General features: G+C 43.1%; 1 protein-coding gene across 2 annotated transcripts; it reads right to left on the reverse strand.

The window, feature by feature from the left end:
• Positions 1-11,247: 11,247 nt before the first annotated feature.
• tbxta (T-box transcription factor Ta) lies at positions 11,248-15,556 on the reverse strand. 2 transcript variants are annotated; one of them, XM_063184899.1, is made up of 8 exons: positions 15,372-15,556; positions 14,801-15,065; positions 14,486-14,620; positions 14,085-14,146; positions 13,908-13,969; positions 13,514-13,687; positions 13,003-13,126; positions 11,248-12,481 (listed from the first exon to the last, which is right to left on the reverse strand). In XM_063184899.1, the coding sequence occupies exons 1-8, from the start codon at positions 15,554-15,556 to the stop codon at positions 12,208-12,210; spliced, it is 1,281 nt and encodes a 426-aa protein (XP_063040969.1). In that variant the 3' UTR covers positions 11,248-12,207. The 2 variants fall into 2 exon arrangements, with proteins under 2 accessions (XP_063040969.1, XP_063040970.1); XM_063184900.1 differs by lacking the exon at positions 15,372-15,556 and having other exon boundaries at positions 13,908-13,972; positions 14,801-15,014.
• Positions 15,557-19,679: the final 4,123 nt, after the last annotated feature.

Raw genomic sequence — 19,679 nt, forward strand, 5'->3', positions numbered from 1 at the left:
CATAAATATAGTTGACTCGGACACACAGTCAAGTAACAAATAATAACATTTTATTTCTTCCACACATTGCCAACCATGTCATTGTCTGTAAAATGGCCACAATTGTCTAAATTTGGCTATACCCACTTCAATGCAACAACAAAATGCTGCTCACAATCAAGTAATAAACTCCAGCAGCAATTGCAGCTCTGGTGTCCTGTACTCCACTAGTTGTCTTTGCTAGTGTTGTGAGAGAGGCCTGCAAGATGTCTAGTTGTCGTGTGAGCCCTTTATTGAAGCAGTACGCTGCATTTTGCAACATCGCAACAACAACTTGGAGCGGAGCGGCGAGTTTGTTTACAGTGCTTTTCGACATCCTGCCAGTGTCCCCCAGCCTGCCTGCTAGGCCCTGTCACGAAAGTGAGAGGGGTGCTTACCATCTTCCTGATGTCTGGGGACTGACATTAGCTTATGGCAGCCAAGCAAGACTTTCTGGATGTGCGAAATGGCCCATATGCGTCCTAAATGTGTCCTAAAGTCCCTCCGTGACACCCCGACCAGGTTCAGGGCCATGTTCATTCATCTCGTTAAGGGGGGGGGGGGTAAAGATTGATTGATTTCAAATAGCTTGGTACAGCCCGTGAAAGCCTAAAACAAGATCAAATCTCACAAGCATTACTGGTGTACAGCCATTCCACAGTTTTGTCTGAAAAATGTTTAAGACTTTATCTGGATGTGCAAAATGGCCTTTGTGTGTGTTCTAAAAACCTGAACAATACACACATTCGTTTCAGTTTTAAGTTCATCATTGTAAACTTGTAGCCTTCCATTTAACCAGGAGACCGTTTCTAATTCACTCAAATTAACTACCTGCCTGAAATATTTGTTCTGCTGAAATGTTACTACACATGAAAAATATACTATATATACTGCTATATATGAAAAATAGTATCCTCAAAATAATATCACAAAATTCTTCTTCAATCAAGTCATGGATCGGTCTCACAGATGCCAAACCCACATTCATTTCCTTTATATCAACATACAAGCAGAGAATTGCTTGTATGAGAACTGATGACCGAATTGGAAAATTCATAAGCTCTGTTCTACCTTGAGGCTAGACAGTAGCAATATTAGTCCTTTCCTTTACTCCATCTTCCTAATACTTTCCATACTGTCATGTATTTATGACTGTGTGCGCGTGTGCCTGTGCGTGTGCGTGCATGCGTGTGTGCACCCGTACGTGTGTGTATGTGTGCACGTGTGCGTGTGTGTGGGGGGAGTGCGCTTGTGCATGTGTGTAATGGATATGATTAATTGTTGAGGTGATAAATGGTGGTATTTGTCATTTGTTGGGTTCATAATGCTTGTGGTGGAGCCTTTGTGATGCAAAAATATTTCCATTTGTGAGTATACGGAGAGAGAGAGAGAGAGAGAGAGAGAGAGGGAAATGTGTGCGTGTATGTGTGTGTGCGTCTGTGCCTTTGTGTGTGTCTGTGCGTGTGTGTGCGTGTGTGTCTGTGCGTGTGTGTCTGTGTGTGCGTGGCACAGAGCGAGTGTGTGTGAGTGTGTCCGCTGTGGCCAGTGGCTGGTCTGTCTTGGCTACAGGGCCAGGGGCAGCAGTGGCAGGAGTCAGCGGCCACTCAGCTGACAGCAATGTCTCACCCACTTACCAGAATTTCTTCATTAACGAAGACACACAGACATCAGAGGAGGCGCAGAGGAGAGGAGGTGCAGGGGCACCAGGGGGGTGGGCAGGAGGTTATGAGGCTGTGGGTGGAGGAGTGGGGTGGGTGTCAGCAAATACAGCCTCTCTCTCTCTCTCTCTCTCTTTCTCTCTCTCTTTCTCTCTCCCTCTCTCTCTCCATCCTCCTCCTCCCCCCTCGCCTCCCCAACGTCTCATCACACCAACTCCCTCCTCCACATCTCTCTCACACACACACACACACACACACACACACACACAGCCCCACCTTAATATCTTTGTGGGGCCCTCCCATTGACTTCCATTCATATTAACCCTAACAATAGCTAAAGAATGCTAAACTGTGCCCAAACCAAAACAATCCCTAACCTTAACCTGTCAGTGAGGAAATGTTTTTACACTTTTGCTTATAACAGAAACAACAAAACTACCCCTGCAAAAGCAGTCAAAACATGTGGGGTCCAGGATTTGAGCCCCACATGAAGCGGGGGGCCCACCTTGTTGGTGTGCTCCAATAGCAGTGGCTTCACAAAGGTAGATTGGTGCAACACACACACACACACACACACACACACACACACACAACTGACATGACAAACAGTTTTTTGGAAGTCGTGAACCACTCATAAATCTGTATGGCTCGCTCGCTCGTCATAATTCCACTGCTGTTTGCCCAGGCTGCCTGCGTCCCTTTCCTGGCCTGGCTGCCTCTGAGGAGAAAGATACCTGGAAAAGAGAGTACATTCACCTCTCTACCCTGCTGTGTGCACAGAAAGCCAAAACCCAGTATATTTATTTTAGACAAAGACATAAAAACATTTCCATATACTACAACAGGATTCCAAAAAAAGGTGGGACACTTGGTATTTTTAAAATGAAATCAAAATGCTGTCATTTTCAAAACACTCGATCTGTTATAACATAAACCATTGTGCAAAGACAACATATCAGTTGTTAAAGTGAAGGAGAAATATTATGATTATACTTTTGTCCTGCTTTAACAGTTTAGGCCTATATGTTGACCTTGTGCTATTGTCATTCTTGTGCAAGAATTGAACGTTTTGAAAAGGGCAGCATTTTGCTTTTATTCACAAAATACCAAGCGTCCCAACTTTTTGGGATTCCGGTCCCCCTTAGGGTTCTCATTCCCTATCCTCGATTTTCTTTAATGTTCCTTGTTTTCTTAGGTTGGACGTGTTCTATTTACAGTCAGAGAGAGGGCCACATTGAGAGGAATGACCCTACTATTCTAACAGCAGTATTTAACTTAATGAGCCATCCTTCCTTTGCAGAGGTGTCAAAAGTAAAAGTTAAAAAAAGAAACATAGTTTCCTTCCAACACAGCTAACTTCTTTGAGAAACCAGTGGACCTGTGTACTTGCCTTGTGATTATATACCTCTGCGTTGGTTGGATCAAGTTTGTGGTGGGTTATTGTTAGGTTTTTAGTGTTTTCAGTAACAAGAAAGTATATCTACCTCATTTGGTACAGGGGAGTAATGGTGTAACTGCTATGTAGTATCATATGCTAGTGTTGTGCTTACACCATACATTTACTTTTACTTTTGACACCTCTGTTCCTTTGAATGACAAAGTTAGTGCAAGGGGTTATGGAGGAATAGGTTTAGCTTTGTAGCCATCAGAAACTCTCTTGGAAGAGAAGTCTTCACCAGCTACTTAAATGTTGAGCTTGATTTTGCTACTCTTGTAGCAGCAACATTTGAGTTTGGTTAAGATGTATTCTTACAGGATATATTTATTACATAGTTAGTAGAATGGAGTTATGGGTGATCAGGATATGTTTTCAAGGCCATAGGTCTTGTGGAAGATAAAACTATTTGCAAAGATTGTACCAGCAACATTTTACTTTTTTTACCAAAAAAAAATCTTTGCGAGATTTACAGCAATTTTGATAAAACTTCAGAAAGTTAGCGTCAAAAAGACCTTCAAGTGGCTGAGATCCAGGGTTCATTTCTGTATGGAGTGTGTTTTTCAAGCGTTCCCTCAGGCATAATCACATGGCATGTTAAGGGGTTAAAGGCATATTACACGTTACATGACGTTTTTAATTCCGAATTAACTCCATTTAATTCTGAATAAAGCTAGGCCTACAGTTCGCTTTGAAAACGTCATGTAAACACCTCTTAAATCGGAAAGATCAAAGTAAACCCGACAGAACTATTTAATTCAGAATTATTAATTCGGAATGAAAAACATCATGTAAGCGTAGTGAAACTGTGAAATAGAGATCCTTCTTATACACCACCGTAGTTAACAAGGGGTTAGTTAGAGTGTGAAAAAGACATCCTTCCTGTCTGCACCTGCCTTGACACACTGACAGCTCCTCATCCAAACGCATCTGTGCACCAGAAGAGCTATCAGACACTGTTTAAAAGGTCATTTGCCTTTTTCAGCAGGTAATCGATGGAGTGTGTGTGCAATGTGTGTGTGCCCTCCTATCCACACCTCCATGCCAGGCACACTCTCTCCTGATTGTATTTGCACCACATGCGACACACGCACGCACGCACGCACGCACACACACACACACACACACACACACACACACACACACACACACACACACATATGTGTGGGAGGAGAGAGTAGGCCGGATTGTTAGGTCTTTTCTGCAGGGCTTCTCTTTAACAAGAACTAACACAGACATCAGACCGCAGTGTGGGGAGAAAACTATCAACCTTCCTCTGTGTGTGTGTGTGTGTGTGTGTGTGTGTGTGTGTGTGTGTGTGTGTGTGTGTGTGTGTGTGTGTGTGTGTGTGTGTCATCAACACTCCTCCTGTGTTTGCACAGACTGATGGAGGATCCTCCTTTCGCATCTCTCTCTCTCTCTCTCTCTCTCTCTCTCTCTCTCTCTCTCTCTCTCTCTCTCTCTCTCTCTCTCTCTCTCTCTCTCTCTCTCTCTCTCTCTCCACTTTCTCTCTTTGCTCTTCTCCCCCTCTTTTCCTTGTTCTCTCTTACCTCCCTCTTCCTTCCTTCTTCTGTTTACTTTCCATTTTCTTACCATTCTATTTTCATTTTTTCAATGAAACGTTTCCTCTTGTTTTTCATAGATATTTAACTGGAAGTGCTCAGTAATTATAACGTTTTAATTACTAGTTTTGATCTTTCCTCTTCTTCTTTCTTTTTTCCATCCGTGTCATGGCCACTATTCCTCCAGTGGAATACTTAAAGGNACACTGTGCAGGAAATGGACAAAAAAGGTACTGCAAGTATGCTGCTTATTGAAATTGGGTTGCCTATTGCCAAATTTGATCTTTACATGAAATTGTACCGAGTCATAAACAAATATTTTCTAGTATGGTCCAAGTGGAGTCATTATCGTAGCTGAAAATGGCTATTTTTGGAAATTCAAAATGGCGGACTATGGAGAAGATCCCCCTTTTAATGTATGAAAAGTGCAATTTTCCAGTCATAATGAATACTTAGAATTTGATGGTGGTAGTAAGTATTCGTGAAAAAGGTAACATTAGTGAATGGGAAGTATGAATTCTGGAAATAAACAACTAAAAATCTTGCACAGTGTCCGTTTAAATATTCGTAGCTGACTTTATTACCATAGTACTACGCCACATGAGTCTAGAAAGACATTACAACCAGATGTGTCAAAAGTAAAAGTAAAAGTTTAAAAAGAATCACAGTTTACTTCCAACACAGGTAGCTTATCTGAGTAAACAGTAGACCTGTGTACTTGTCTTACAATCAGCTGACCCTGCACTGGTTGGATAAAGTTTGTGATGGGTTCTTGTTATGTTTTTCAGCAAAAAAAAAACATAGTCTGTCTACCTCATTAGGTAGAATGGATTTTTTTTTTTTTACGTTTTTCCCCTCCGTCCTCTCTGCCGGTCTGTATGTCCACCTTCCGGCCTCCCTGTCTGTGTCTCTATCTATCTATCCAGGGCCGGCCCAAGCCTTTATGGGGCCCTAAGCAAAATTTCATCCGGGGCCCCTCATACCACCACCTACTCAGCATCAGATCCTTCATAATCCTATTGGCAAAAATATGGATCCCTAAACGTTGGGATACACTGCTATGGGCTACAAAGTGTCTGTAACAAACTGTAGCCTTCCTTGATTTTTGCTGCTCACAGGGGGCCCCTGGTACCTCCGGGGCCCTAAGCCACCGCTTAGTTCGCTTATGCCTTGGGCCGGCCCTGTATCTATCTATCTGTCTGTCTGCCTGCCTCTCTCTCTCTCTCTCTCTCTCTCTCTCTCTCTCTCTCTCTCTCTCTCTCTCTCTCTCTCTCTCTCTCTCTCTCTCACCCCCACATCTCTCTCCATCTGTGTGTCCATCTCATCCCTGCTTACAAAGACTTCAGTCAGTGAGGAGCAGGCTGCCATAATTGTACAAAGCCCCACTCATCTCATCTCATCTCTGCAGGAGCTGTTTACCTGCCTCTGAAGAAGGGAACTCTGAGCTTTAGAACTGCCCCTCAAAGACTCCAGACAAACATCCTTATGTTGTCCATAAACCCCACCAAAACCTACTGACCAAGTGTGGTGGTGGTGGTTAAGTACATGCTGTGTCTGTCTTTCTTCTTCTTCTTCTTCTTCTTCTTCTTCTTCTTCTTCTTCTTCTTCTTCTTCTTCTTCTTCTTCTTCTTCTTCTTCTTCTTCTTCTTCTCATTTGAAAATGTACACACCACAGTAAACTGTAACTAGAAATCCACTCAGACCTCCGTCAAGGAAGCTGTTTGATTGAACATTTGACTATGTTACACCCTATTTTTATTTCAAGTCTTACTGCCTTCTTTTTGTGGAGTTAGAAATTACAACGTAAAAAATTGCCCTGTCCCGCAATTTTAATTTCACTAGGGGCGTCTAGATTTGTAGTTCTTGATCCAGATCACCACCAAAATGTAATCACTTGTTCCTTTGGTCATTTCCAACAACTCCACAAAGTTTCATCCAAATCCGAGTTTTTGAGTTATCCTGCTGACTAGTAGACAGACAGACAGACAAACTAACGTGACCGAAAAGATGGTGGAGGTAATAAAGCGAACATAGAATAGAATAAGCACATATATTGTCTATGTGGGACAATGTGTAACAGGTATAATCAAAGTACAGTAAGGTTTGCGGCTAAAAATGTCTATTTCAAAATGGCGGACATGGAGAAGATCCCCCTCTTCATGTATGAAAAAGATTCCCAGTCATAATGAATACTTTTTAAAAAATATATTTTTAGGGGCTTTTATGCCTTTATTTGATAGGACAGTCTGAGATGGTGACAGGAAGCAAGTGGGATAGAGAGACGGGGTCGAACCGGGATCCCTGTGGGCATGCAAGCCCAAATGTGGGGGGGGCTTAGCGTGGTGCACACTTGTGCACACTAATGAACACTTTTATAGAATTTGATGGTGGTGTTAAAGTATTTGTGAAAAAGGTAACATTTATGAGTGGGCAGCGCCAATATTACATAGTGCACCTTTAAATACACTTTTTTCTCATGTCCACCATGCTATCTAATGTCCTTCCACAGGCAACTGTGTTCAAGGACAATACAACAAAGTCTCGAAGTCTTGAAATCTGTTTCTGTTTGCGTGGGACTGAACAGGCCCATCTCTGTCTGACCTGTCTGTGGCCCTCTGTGGGTCTGCGTTCCAGTTTTAGCCGCCCGGCACTGAGCAGAGGAGGGTGGAGATGGAGATGGACAGCCAGGTATGTGGAGGGTCGGGGGATGGGGGAAATGCTGGAGGTTTGTGCCAGAGTTCAGCACACAAAACCACACACGCAGACACACACCACACACACACAAGCACACACAAACAGCACACACACGTATACACACACACACACATACATACATACACACACACACACATACACACACACACACGCACGCACAAACCACCACACACACACACACATACACATACACCACCACACACACACAAACACACACATGCACACGGAAGACCACACGGCGGTGTGCACACACATCCCCATACCTAAGCTCACATACGGTAGGCGCACAGCAATACACAATCTCATGTAGAGAATAGTGAAAGATATCACTCACACACACACACACACACACACATACAGGGACCTAAATTAACTTTTTTCATCTCCAGCCAAAATGGCTAGTAGATGTTCATCCCAAACACATACTCACTAATGGGTAAAAGTGGCTGGTAAGTTGGTCTTTTCTACCAGCCAAACTGAAATTTAACCAGCATTTGGCCGGTTGGCTAGTGTTAATTTAGAGACATACACACATACACACAAGCTCATACAGAGACATACACTGCACTGCACTGCACTGCACTGCTCTGCTCTACTCTGCACTGCTCTACTCTGCTCTGCTCTGCTCTGCTCTGCTCTGCTCCTCTCGGCTGCCTCTGCCTCTGGTTCCTGCCAGCTGGCTGTCACATTGCTCCCTCATGTCTGTTTGCCATCGGCCCCCGCGACCCCTGGCTCTTCATTTGCGCCCAGGTGACGAGTCCTCCATCACCGGCCCCACGGCACACACAGCCAGCCCTGTCAAGGGGAGCCTGACGTCAGACACTGGCTGGATAGGTTTGTGTGTGTGTGTGTGTGTGTGTGTGTGTGTGTGTGTGTGTGTGTGTGTGTGTGTGTGTGTGTGTGTGTGTGTGTTTGTGTGTGTGTGTGTGTGTGTGGCTGTGTGTGTGTGTGTGTGTGCGTGTGTGTGTGCGTGTGCGTGTGTGTGTGCGTGTGCGTGTGCGTGTGCGTGTGTGTGTGTGCGTGCACGCGAGTGTGTGCGCGTGTGTGCCTGCATGCCTGCGCACATACAGTACATGTTTCTGTGTCTATGTATGAATCCAGTGTGTGTGTGTTTGTGTGTGTGTGTGTTGGGCTGTGCGTGGTTGTGCCCCTGAACGTGTCATACTGTAGCACTGGGCCTGTGTATGTGTGGCTAAGCCTGTGTGTCCGTGTGTGTGTCCGTGTGTGTGTGTGTGTGTGTGTGTGTGTGTGTGTGTGTGTGTGTGTGTGTGTGTGTGTGTGTGTGTGTGTGTGTGTGTGTGTGTGTGTGTGTGTGTGTGCATGCTCACATGCAGACACACTTTGGTTACTGTGGAAAAGGCAGTGTGGGGAGTCTCATAGGACTGACTTCAAGTGCTGCCTGTGGAGTATGATCAATAGCTTTCCTATCTGGAAATAGAATCCAATGATTGGAGTGGAATTGGTCACAGCAAAGATTTACACCCTAAATTAACACATTAGACACATTAATGAGATACTAAATACAGGCATGGGTGTCGTTCAGGGGGGGTAAAGTGTGACTGAGTTACCAGGGCCCCATGTACATCTGGGGGCCCACACATAGTCCGATGTATGAAGTTATATGGCTGAGAGGGGTCCCATTGTGGCTGATTGTACATAGGGCCCAAAATTGCCTGCTACGCCCCTGCATACAGGAATTGTAACTTTAATAACAATTGTTGCTGTTGAGAGATTTTAAATGTTTTTTTGTCATCCTTTTTTTGTCAGTGCTAAAAGTACGAAAAAATGTTCTCATTTTCTAAAAGAGAAATGGAATGTTTAAACTGGAAATTAAAAAGTAATAAAGTAAAAAGTGATTAAAGTGGTGTTTGAGTGGTTTATTGAGTACTCTAACCCTTTTTAATTCTCTCCTGGGTGTGACTTTCTCCCCTCCCTCTCTCCGCCGCTTCCATTTAATATTGTGTTCCTGCTTCTTCATCTTCTGCTCCTTTCGGCCTTCAGAGTTTCTTTTCTTGGACGCCGCGGGGAATCGGAGATCGGTGTTGGCCTTGTGTCACACCGTGCTGCAGATTTTAACGAAGCGCCGTGAGAGGTAGAGACGCCTTGCGTGGTACTTACCTGACAGCTCACTTCTCACCGCCACTACACAACGCGGGACACCACTTCACATTCAGGCCGCACCAATAACTTTGACCCGTTCTACCAACATTCACATCCATGCCATGTCCAATGGTGCTGTGATTTCAGCGACTTTTTAGCCTTCCTCATGAAGAGGCCATGACCTTTTTGTTCTTATTTAGAGCCATTATCATTCAGTCTATTTAGATACTATACTGTTTTAGGTATTGTAAAATTGTGTGTGTGTCTTCATAATCAGCATGTGTGTTGTGGTTTAATTGAAGGGCTTTTATTTTGAAAACATACCCTGTAAAGACCAAAGTACTTGAGGTTGAAATGGTTTTACTCAAGCTCATTTTAGTGACAGACTATTTAGTCCTAATTTGTTATCCTGAGATGACTACACTACATTCAGTTCCCATATACACAGTACAATTCAGCCTGTTTTCATGCGCCTAATAACAGTGGATTGGGTCAACTAAAATACCTTAATATGAATTTAATCATTTTTTCATTGTCCAATGTTAAGCTGGCTGAAGGGATTTCATATTTAGGCCTGGGTTGTATTTGTATATAACATTTTATCACCTTTTTTCCTCATGTATTATGACATGCTCAAATGATTATCCCATATCATTTCATGGTCCTATATTATTTCATTTCATGATCTTGAGCAAGTATTTATTAAACAATCTACCAAGGGGAAAAGACTGTGTGAGTCAACCAAACTCCTGCCAGTACTTTATATTTACATGTATTATCTGTATTGTTGTTATACGTCTGTGCCTGTGTGACCAATGGTTACTCTAGCTCAGGGAAGTCAAATTCAGGCCCAGGGTCAAATCTGGCCCGCAGTCATTCTATTCAGGCGGCGAGATCATTTCAAATGTGTATTACAGTTGGCCCACCACATACACTATTATGTATAGTGAAACAAGACTTGAATGTGAATATGAGAGGGCTAAGGCCAATCCTGTGAAACAGCTCACACTCTTACGTAGGCAGCACAATATGTGCGGGCACATTTGAAATACCATATATGATGGGAAATAGTGTGGGTGGAATTTAACTAGGAGTAGGCCTACTAAGTGCAGGCTGGGACAATTTTAGTCCTTTTTTAAAGGAAATATTGAGTTTGGCCCATGATTTGTTACGTATTTTGATTTTGGTCAGTTTGAATTTGAGTTTGACACATCTGCTCTAACTGAAAGCACTGACAACGTTCAAAATTCTGCAATGACCCAAGGCTTTCATGGCAATATTTAATCTTCACATAGGCCTACATAGACAGAATTCAGAACAATGTATCATGAATACCCATATCCATCCTTATGAGTAATGGTTTACATAAGGAAGTTGTATTCTGGAACAAATGTATTAGATACTGTATATGGAATATATTATTGAATAATGCATGAACAGTTGTTTTTAAACTTCTCAACTGAATTGCAGCAGGCATACTGAATGAAGTACTTATTCAATACATGTTTTTGGGGGGAAATTTGTCAGCTTATGTGAAATTTATAACAAAAAGAATTTATGTAATTTTATGTATGTGGTGTCTACTGTACCATCATTTACACCCATAACTTATGTTACAAGAGGTGACATCTCATTTTCAGCTTTTATCTTAGTATTTGACTGTCCCAAATGTACTGTCCCTTTGTACTTTTGATTGATTCTTTCATTTTGTTTTTGAGGAATGCTGTAAACTTGAGAAAGAATACTGCAAACAATCATGTAAAGCTTTTCTTAATTTATTATTAAAAACAATATAAATAAAACGCATGGCGAATAAAACAATTACAAATAGATAGATCTGTACATGTGTTTTTTTTAGAGGGAACACTTTTCAGGATGAACACATATAGAGGGGAACTTCACTTTGTTTGAAAATGACACTTTTCATCCCTTTTAGTTCTACTCAGAGTAGAAACTCCTTCATACAACCAGCAGAAAATACAGAAATAATAATTATTTATTTACACATTTACACACACAAACAGATCATGATGTCATCCCATTTTAGTTATAATAATTATAGTATTAATAATATTTTTCTATGTGACACAGATGCAGCAGTGGACAATACAAACGCCAAACATTGGCCCCTTGCTTTGAGAGACTACTATACTCTCGTCTTTAGACCCTCTTCCCGCTTTGCTGAGTTCTCAGTCTCTGGATGATTGTCTCACTCTAGGGTACGCTTGTCAGTGCACCACCCATCTGTGACAGTGAACAGGAGAGAAGTGAAGAATGAAGAGAAGAGAGGAGGAGAGGAGAGAAGTTGGCCTCGCACTACTCATGCCTGGCTGGCTTGTTAAGTGTTCCATCTTGATCCCCAGCCAATGCCTCCCAAATCTCAGTGAAGCTGAAAAGCTGAAGAGAGGAAGAAGCAGAGAGACGGTTCACAGTCCCACCTCCAGGGGGCTCAAAAGGCCATGAGGTCCCTTTGGGGAACCATAAGGTCCCTCTGGGGAACCATGTCAGGAGGGAAGGGATGGAGGGAGGGAGGGAGGGAGGAAGGATGGAAGAAAGGAAGAGATCATTCTGCTTCTCTCTCTGTTGCATGTCTTCAACATCAACATCAACATTCTGTGAAATGGCTTATGTTCTGTGTTTGTCTATGTGTTGATCTCCAGTTCATCTCAGTAGCAGTCTACAGTCTCCAGTTCGTCTCGGTAGCCGTCTACAGTAGTACTCAGTAACTCTGTGCCACGGGTGCCCAGGAGGCCGTTAGCCTGGCGATGGAGCTCTCGAACTGGGCGTCACCCACGCCCACCACCCCGGCGTCGCTCAGCCCCGGGTCGTACATGGGGGACGGGGAGGAGACGGGCAGCGAGGAGGTGAGGCCGGAGTAGGAGACCGAGGAGCCGCGCAGGAACTGGGAGGTCAGGCCGCCGGGGATGGAGCCGGAGGAGGAGCCCGATGGGGCGATGGTGGTGCCGGCCACCGACCACAGGCTGGGGTACTGGCTGCAGACGAAGGAAGGAAGGAAGGAATTAATAATTCAATTCAATTCAATTCAATTCAGTTCAGTTCTTTATTTCTGACCCAGGGGGATCCATATCACATACAAAAACACAATGAATGAATGAATGAATGAATGAATGAATGAATGAATGAATGAATGAATGAATGAATGAATGAATGAATGAATGAATGGGATTGTATTTCTTTACACCATCATTTATCTTTCAATTACATGAGACATTCAATGTCTAACAGCATGAAGAAAGGGTCTCCAAGTGAAGCCAAGTGTAAGCTCATGTGATGGGGCTCATGGTACTGAATGAAGTTTTTTTTTATTTTGAATTTCAGCAAAGAGATGCAACAGAGAGGAGGAGGAGCAAGAGGAGACTTCACTTTCACTTTCACTTTCGAGAGGTCAGCTGGGTGGTTTAGCCAAGCTACGCTATTGCATGTCCAGGTATATGTAAAATTGTAATCTAAAATGCATTATTTCCACTGTGAGGTACTAATGAGATTACAGTACCTGCTGTTGGAGGTGGTGTTGGTGGTGTGTGACAGGGTGCCCATGCCAGTGGAGTTGGGGATCTGCAGGGCCGACCAGCTGTCGTGGCTGGACAGGCCTCCCGCACTGTTGTCCATGTAGTTGTCTGGAGGGGAGGGGAGAGGAGATCTGTCAGTCATGAAATGCAATCATCACTAGTATTGGGACTATTCTATTCTGTTTTGTTCTATTCCGCCATGTTATATTCTATTCTATTCTGCTATTTTTTACATTATATAGACTAAATATAATATAATATAATATTATATAATATTATATTATATTATATTTAGTCTATTATTTACATTATGATTGCAATGGCTGCTGTTATACATAAGTAACAGTATAAGCCTGCACTGTATTGTGAAAGGTCGGGCCTAATGTTGGCCAAATTATCTCCATCCATTCCCACTAATCTGATTGCTGATTGATGTTATTTTTAGCAGCAATATGAGCAAGCACCGTATACTACAGTGTAGGTATTGGGCCTTACTTGTTGGGGTGCCTCTGTGGGGGTAGTGGCTGGGGTAGGGGGCGCTGCGGTGGCTCCTGAGGCCCGAGTAGCGTTCGCAGTAGGAGCCCGAGGAGTGGGCCGGGTTGGTGCTGAATTGGGGAGGGCTGCTGCTGGGGCAGATGGGACCGTTGCTGGGCAGGAACCAACCGCCGACTACACAAGGAAAGGGGGAAAGGAAAACAGAAGAGTTGGTGTTTAGAAACCATTTACATGACAATACATACTTCAAAGTATTGAATAATGAATACAAGAAAATGTTGAGCTAAAAAAAATAGAAACAATTGTATATCGTAAAAGTATTGACGTCTTGGATATGTTTATGCTTCTCGGAACATGTCAGCCATTTTGGAAGATGCTGATGATGGAGACTTACGTTGTGAATAGCCAGACTGCTGGTTGTCAGTGCTGTGGTCGGGGACGTCTTTATGCTCACTTCTGCTTTTGACACAAACATGAAAAAGACTTAAGTTAGTACATTTCCATCTCACATCACATGAAATAAGCATGTTTGAGTATTGAGAACGACTGACACAATTGAGTTGGTGTTTACCTCTCTTTAGCGTCTAGGAAGGCCTTGGCAAAGGGGTTGTGTTTGATCTTCAAAGCTGTGATCTGCAGAGGAGGGAAGATGGAAGCACAATGATGAGCGCACCATTACTGACATTGCTGTGGAGAAACAACAGGGTATCTGCACATTTTTCATCACCCAATTTAATACTTTTTAATACCATTTTCACTTGTTACAAGAAGATGAGCATTTTTCTAGGCCTACCGCTTTACCCTAAAACAGTTTCATTTCAGTCTCCCTGCATTGGAAAGTAGTAATAAAATGTATAATATATGATAATGTATAATATAATAATTATATACTATAATATAATATAATATAATATAATAATACATATTGTGGTAGGTCACATCTAGCTACTTTCTGTTAGGCCTACTGCTCACCTCTTCATTCTGGTAGGCTGTCACAGCGATGAATTGCGTTTCTGGGAATGACTGGCTGCTAATCATTTTCTGAATGCCGCCGACTTTGACGATGTGTATCCTGGGCTCATATTTGTGCAGGGAGTTCAGCATAATCTGTTGAAAGAAATGAAATAAGATTGTGATTAAAAACTATAACACACTTTTATTGTGATTAGGCCAACACCAAGTTTATCAACATGAAATACAAAAAAACAACATATTCTACATATGAAGTGATACAAATAACAATAATAATTTACTTTTATGACACATTTCACTGATTCTTTTTCTTACCTGACCACCACCATTGAACTTGTTGGACAATTTGACTTTGCTGAAGGAGACGGGAGCTTTCATCCAGTGCGCACCGAAGTTTGGCGAGTCCGGGTGGATGTAGACGCAGCTGGGACTCTGCGGCTCCGGCTTCCCGCCGGGCACCCACTCGCCATTCACGTACTTCCAACGGTTGTTGTCCGCAGCAACGAAGTCCAGGAGGACGGAGTACATGGCGTTGGGGTCTAGGCCCGCGACGCTCGCTCGCAGAACGGGAAACATCCGTCTGAACCAAGAGACATAAAGAGGTTAGATTTGATGGGAATGCAAAGGGGAAAAAATAGTTTTACCGTAAGGGCTAAGACGTTTATGGTTTTTATATTTACCCAGTGTCAAAACCACATGCTTGGCTGATACACACTTTGATGTTAAATATGGTTAAATGACAATACACTGAATCCTATCACGTCAAAAGGTGTGATAACGGTTCGCTAGCATGTTGGTGCTAAAATATAACCCAGACTTGCGCACCACATGTGCTATAAATGAACAAGTAAAATCTAAGAAATACATTAATCAAACGGAAACATACCTTCCAGTTTTCGTTACTATCATCTCATTAGTGAGTTCTTTGAACTTTCCCCAAAGATCTGCGTCGTCTAGTTCCAGTTTAATATCCCGTTCCGACGCGTCTCCCTTTTCGCTGCCTTTCTGGAGTTCGCTCTCCACGGCGCTGAGCAGATGATCCAGTCGCTGGTCGGCGTTGGAAGAAGTCATAGTTCCCGAGGATAGTCTGTCACAAGTCCTATGGTAAACCACGGTCCAAGTTGATTTGATGTTTATCAGACAACCGAGTTTTTTGACTGTAGGGTGTGAGTCCCGCAGTTTTAAAAGCCCACCAAAGGACCACATGCTATGAGTGGGCGTGGTGAGAACAATGGGCCTGCCCACTTTGTTAGCCTACAGAGCGTAATGTTGTTTCTACCGAAAGAAAAACTGATATTGGTAGCTACACTGTGTATACAGGATTTTGGCAATGTTTTTTTTTTTGTTGTTGCACATTTTAAAGATAGAGATAAGGCCTACTTTTTCTATAAGGTGCTATGACATTAGGCCTATTCCATCCTTGACGCGCGCATGACGCACATAATCTAGAGCTATTTTAAGGACTGATTGTGAAAATATATAACTTCCTGATAATAAGGAAATAGCCTACTGTATGATTAAGTGTGGAGTATTCTCAATTTGGTTTAAAACACGATTAACTGCTCAGAGGCAATAGGAAATAGAAAATAAAAGAAAGATTGGCCCAGGCTGATCTTGTCCCGAATTTGCTTCACAGGAAAGCCAAGGCAAGACGTCTGCCTGAGCGGGGCCCTTTGAACTCAGTTGTATATTTGCGAGTAATGCTAATCTTTTGTTGTCCCAAATACACAAGTGAGAAGTCTTGTGTTTGCTAGGGACGGGCCATTAGACAGCGACGATTGACGCGCCCAGAGTGTTCCTGCGGAAAGAGTGGATGGTCCGAAGGTGATACGAACCCCTTTTCCGTAATGGGCCCGACTGAAGAACTGTGATAAGCTGTCACCTTTTTCTAACGTGGCGAAAAAAAACGTGTGACTGCTGATGGAACATGACTATAATGGTGCCACTGGCGCATTATCAAAGACTTACCGACAAATTATCAAGAAGCTTAACCTATTTCACGCAAAGTATTAAATATTTTTTACTCTAAGTAGCCAGAATCAACTGCTTCTAGTCTATTTGTGGAAAAGCTGTGACTTGTGCGCAAAGCTTCTGGCACAAGCGTGCCAACACCGGAGTGCTCAATTTAACGTGATATTAGCCTATCAGCCATTCATTTGACCTTTTTTTATTTTAGGACTGGGTTTGTAGGCTACAGAAATGAGGGGTAGGCCAACAATTAAGAAAGTAGCCAAGATGTGACATGGCATCAGTTTTATCAGACTTGTGGATCTCAGTTTTAATTTATTTCACCAAAGTGATGGCCATTATTAAGTCTTGGTTTATCTTAATCAGATTGTAGAAGCTTGCAGGAAAAAAAACACTGTATTTGTTTTTTTTACGTTATATTAGGCATGCCCAGTCCATGGCTGTAGAATACTCTCCCTCTCTCTCTCACTCACACACACACACACACACACACACACACACACACACACACACACACACACACACACACACACACACACACAATCCCAGTGTCTCCCTTGATGGACTTGGAGTTGAGGGGAGTCTGCAGCCACCAGCCAGCCAGCCAGCCAGCCAGCCAGCGGTCCCTCGTTTATACCGCTCCACTTCCTCCTTCCCCTGAGTCCCCATGGGCCATAAATGCTAAAGATTGTCCCTCACACCTTTACATCCCCCTGGATCAAGTCAGAAGACTCTTTCTTCTTCTTGTTGTTGTTGGTGTTCTTCTTCTTCTTCTTCTTCTTCTTCTCATCTCCTCCTGTAACTACTGTCTGCCACGGGACATCTCCCTGGAAGAGCCATGTAGTTAATGCTGCTGCTACCCCCACTCCTCCACACTCACCACCACTCACCACAAACCCCCTTTGCTTTGCTTGTGTGTTTTCCCATGCCTTCTCCCCCATTCAAGCATACTCAAAAGGGATTTTTTTTTATATATATATAAACACAGTTTTGAAAACAAAACTTAGGGGCAAATTATCAACTAAATGTGTGAGAAGAAAAATATGTGCGACGGCTTATTACTGGGTGTCAATGATTTTACTCAATGTTGTTTCGTAAGGTTTCATGTTTCATCACACATGTTTCCGCATGGACTATGTCCTGTATGTGCCAAGATATTGTAGAATCTTTTCACGTTATACATTCTTACATGTATCTTAACACTCAGATCAATTGTCCTCCAATTGTCTGGGTGCTAAATTGAAAAATGCCTGTGATATCAGTGCTTGACCCTTACCAATGTACAGATAAATGAATTCAACCCGAATATGGAAAATTCTATATATGGAAACCCCAAGGTTATGCAGACAACAATAGTTCGTTTCCCAAGTTTAATTCTCTAAGATGTTGTTGAAAATCCCCTTCAAAAAAAAAAAGATCTACAGGCCTGCGATGCCCATATGTGGTCCTTTACAGTTGTGTGATGAGTTTGAGAAGATCAAACGTTGATTTCTTTTACAAAAAAGACAGTGCTTAATACGGATCAGATATTTACACCACTTCATCACCACTTCACCTCAGACTTTGTGTCTTGATGATACTGTAATACTGAGGGCTCTTGCAGCCGAAACATCTGTCTAACCCTGCAATGGATGAAAAGAAAAAGAAAAGAAGAGAAAAGAAAGAAGAAACTCAGTGAGATCTATTTCCTACATTGACTACTTCAGAGATGCACCAGCAACCGGGAGAATGCGGTGTGTGGAAAACTTCTTTTGATGATCCGTTTTAATGCCTGTATATCAGGCATATATAGTAACAATATATATTAAGTTCAGTGCATTTTCAGTGTTATTGGATTTTCGCCATTCTACCTTCCCCTTACATTATTATTGTCATCGATTACTATCACCAATATTATTATTATTTTAAAAAAAGGCTCATTACATCTGATGATTAAACGTTCTCGTAGTGCTGGTTTGTAACTCTAAGACAGTGCGTTGTGGTGACGCGAGGGTTAAGTCATCCGGGTGCTGGGTGCTGCTCTCTGGCATGAGCGGCGTGGCACCCAGGTGAGAAATATTGCAGAGGCCTGGTGCTCCACAAAGGCCACAGTTATAGGAGACCAGAGGGCATATTTTCCAGCAGTGCAGCACAGCACAGGGTAGCGTAGCGCAGTGCAGGACAGCAAACACACGCACGCACGCACGCATGCACGCGCACACACACACACACACACACACACACACACACACACACACACACACCGGAGAGGGTAAACAGGAGATGTGGATGAGTCAGCCATGGGAAGAAGAGGAGGAAAAGTACACACACACACACACACACACACACACACACACACACACACACACACACACACACACACACACACACACACACACACGCACACACGCACACACACACACACCGGAGAGGGTAAACAGGAGATGTGGATGAGTCAGCCATGGGAAGAAGAGGAGGAAAAGTACACACACACACACACACACGCACACATACACACACACACACACACATGGACGCACACATACACACACACAGGGACACACACACACACACACACACACACGCTCACAGGTACATACATGAGGACTCACACATGCAGGGGAACGTACACGTACATACACTGCCACACACACACTCAAAGATCAAGAACACACAGACCACCACAGATAACACACACACACACACACACACACACACACACACACACACACACACACACACACACACACACACACACACACAAACACACACACAGCAATATCACAATCATTATCACAGAAATGTAAAATCTTGGATATTTTTTTCACAAGGAAAATGTACAGTATTTACATAGATTGTCCATTGTATGTTCAACGGTTAGAAGGACATTGTATGCTTATTACCAGACACTGTTGAAACCATAGAGTTCCTGCCATTCAGTTTCTATTGCGGTGATGGTCATTGTATTTTACTGTACTGCTACTTTATGATCAGGTAACCACAACAAAACACTGCAGTCAATGTAAATCTAACAAGGTGTTTCCTTAGCACTGAGGAATCGTACACAAAAAAAAAAAGCCAGAGGCCTTTAGGCTGGTTACTTTGCCTTCACTCCTCAGGAAGGTCTCTCTCTCTGTGTCCTCAATCGTCCCCAACCCCTAACACCTCTGTTACCCCCCAACCCCACCCCCACCGTCTGATGTGGATTCTGCCCTAAGATGCGTCTGTCACTGTTGCGTTTCCACTT

This window comes from Engraulis encrasicolus, chromosome 20 (genome assembly GCF_034702125.1).
Source record: "Engraulis encrasicolus isolate BLACKSEA-1 chromosome 20, IST_EnEncr_1.0, whole genome shotgun sequence".
NCBI lineage: Eukaryota > Metazoa > Chordata > Actinopteri > Clupeiformes > Engraulidae > Engraulis > Engraulis encrasicolus.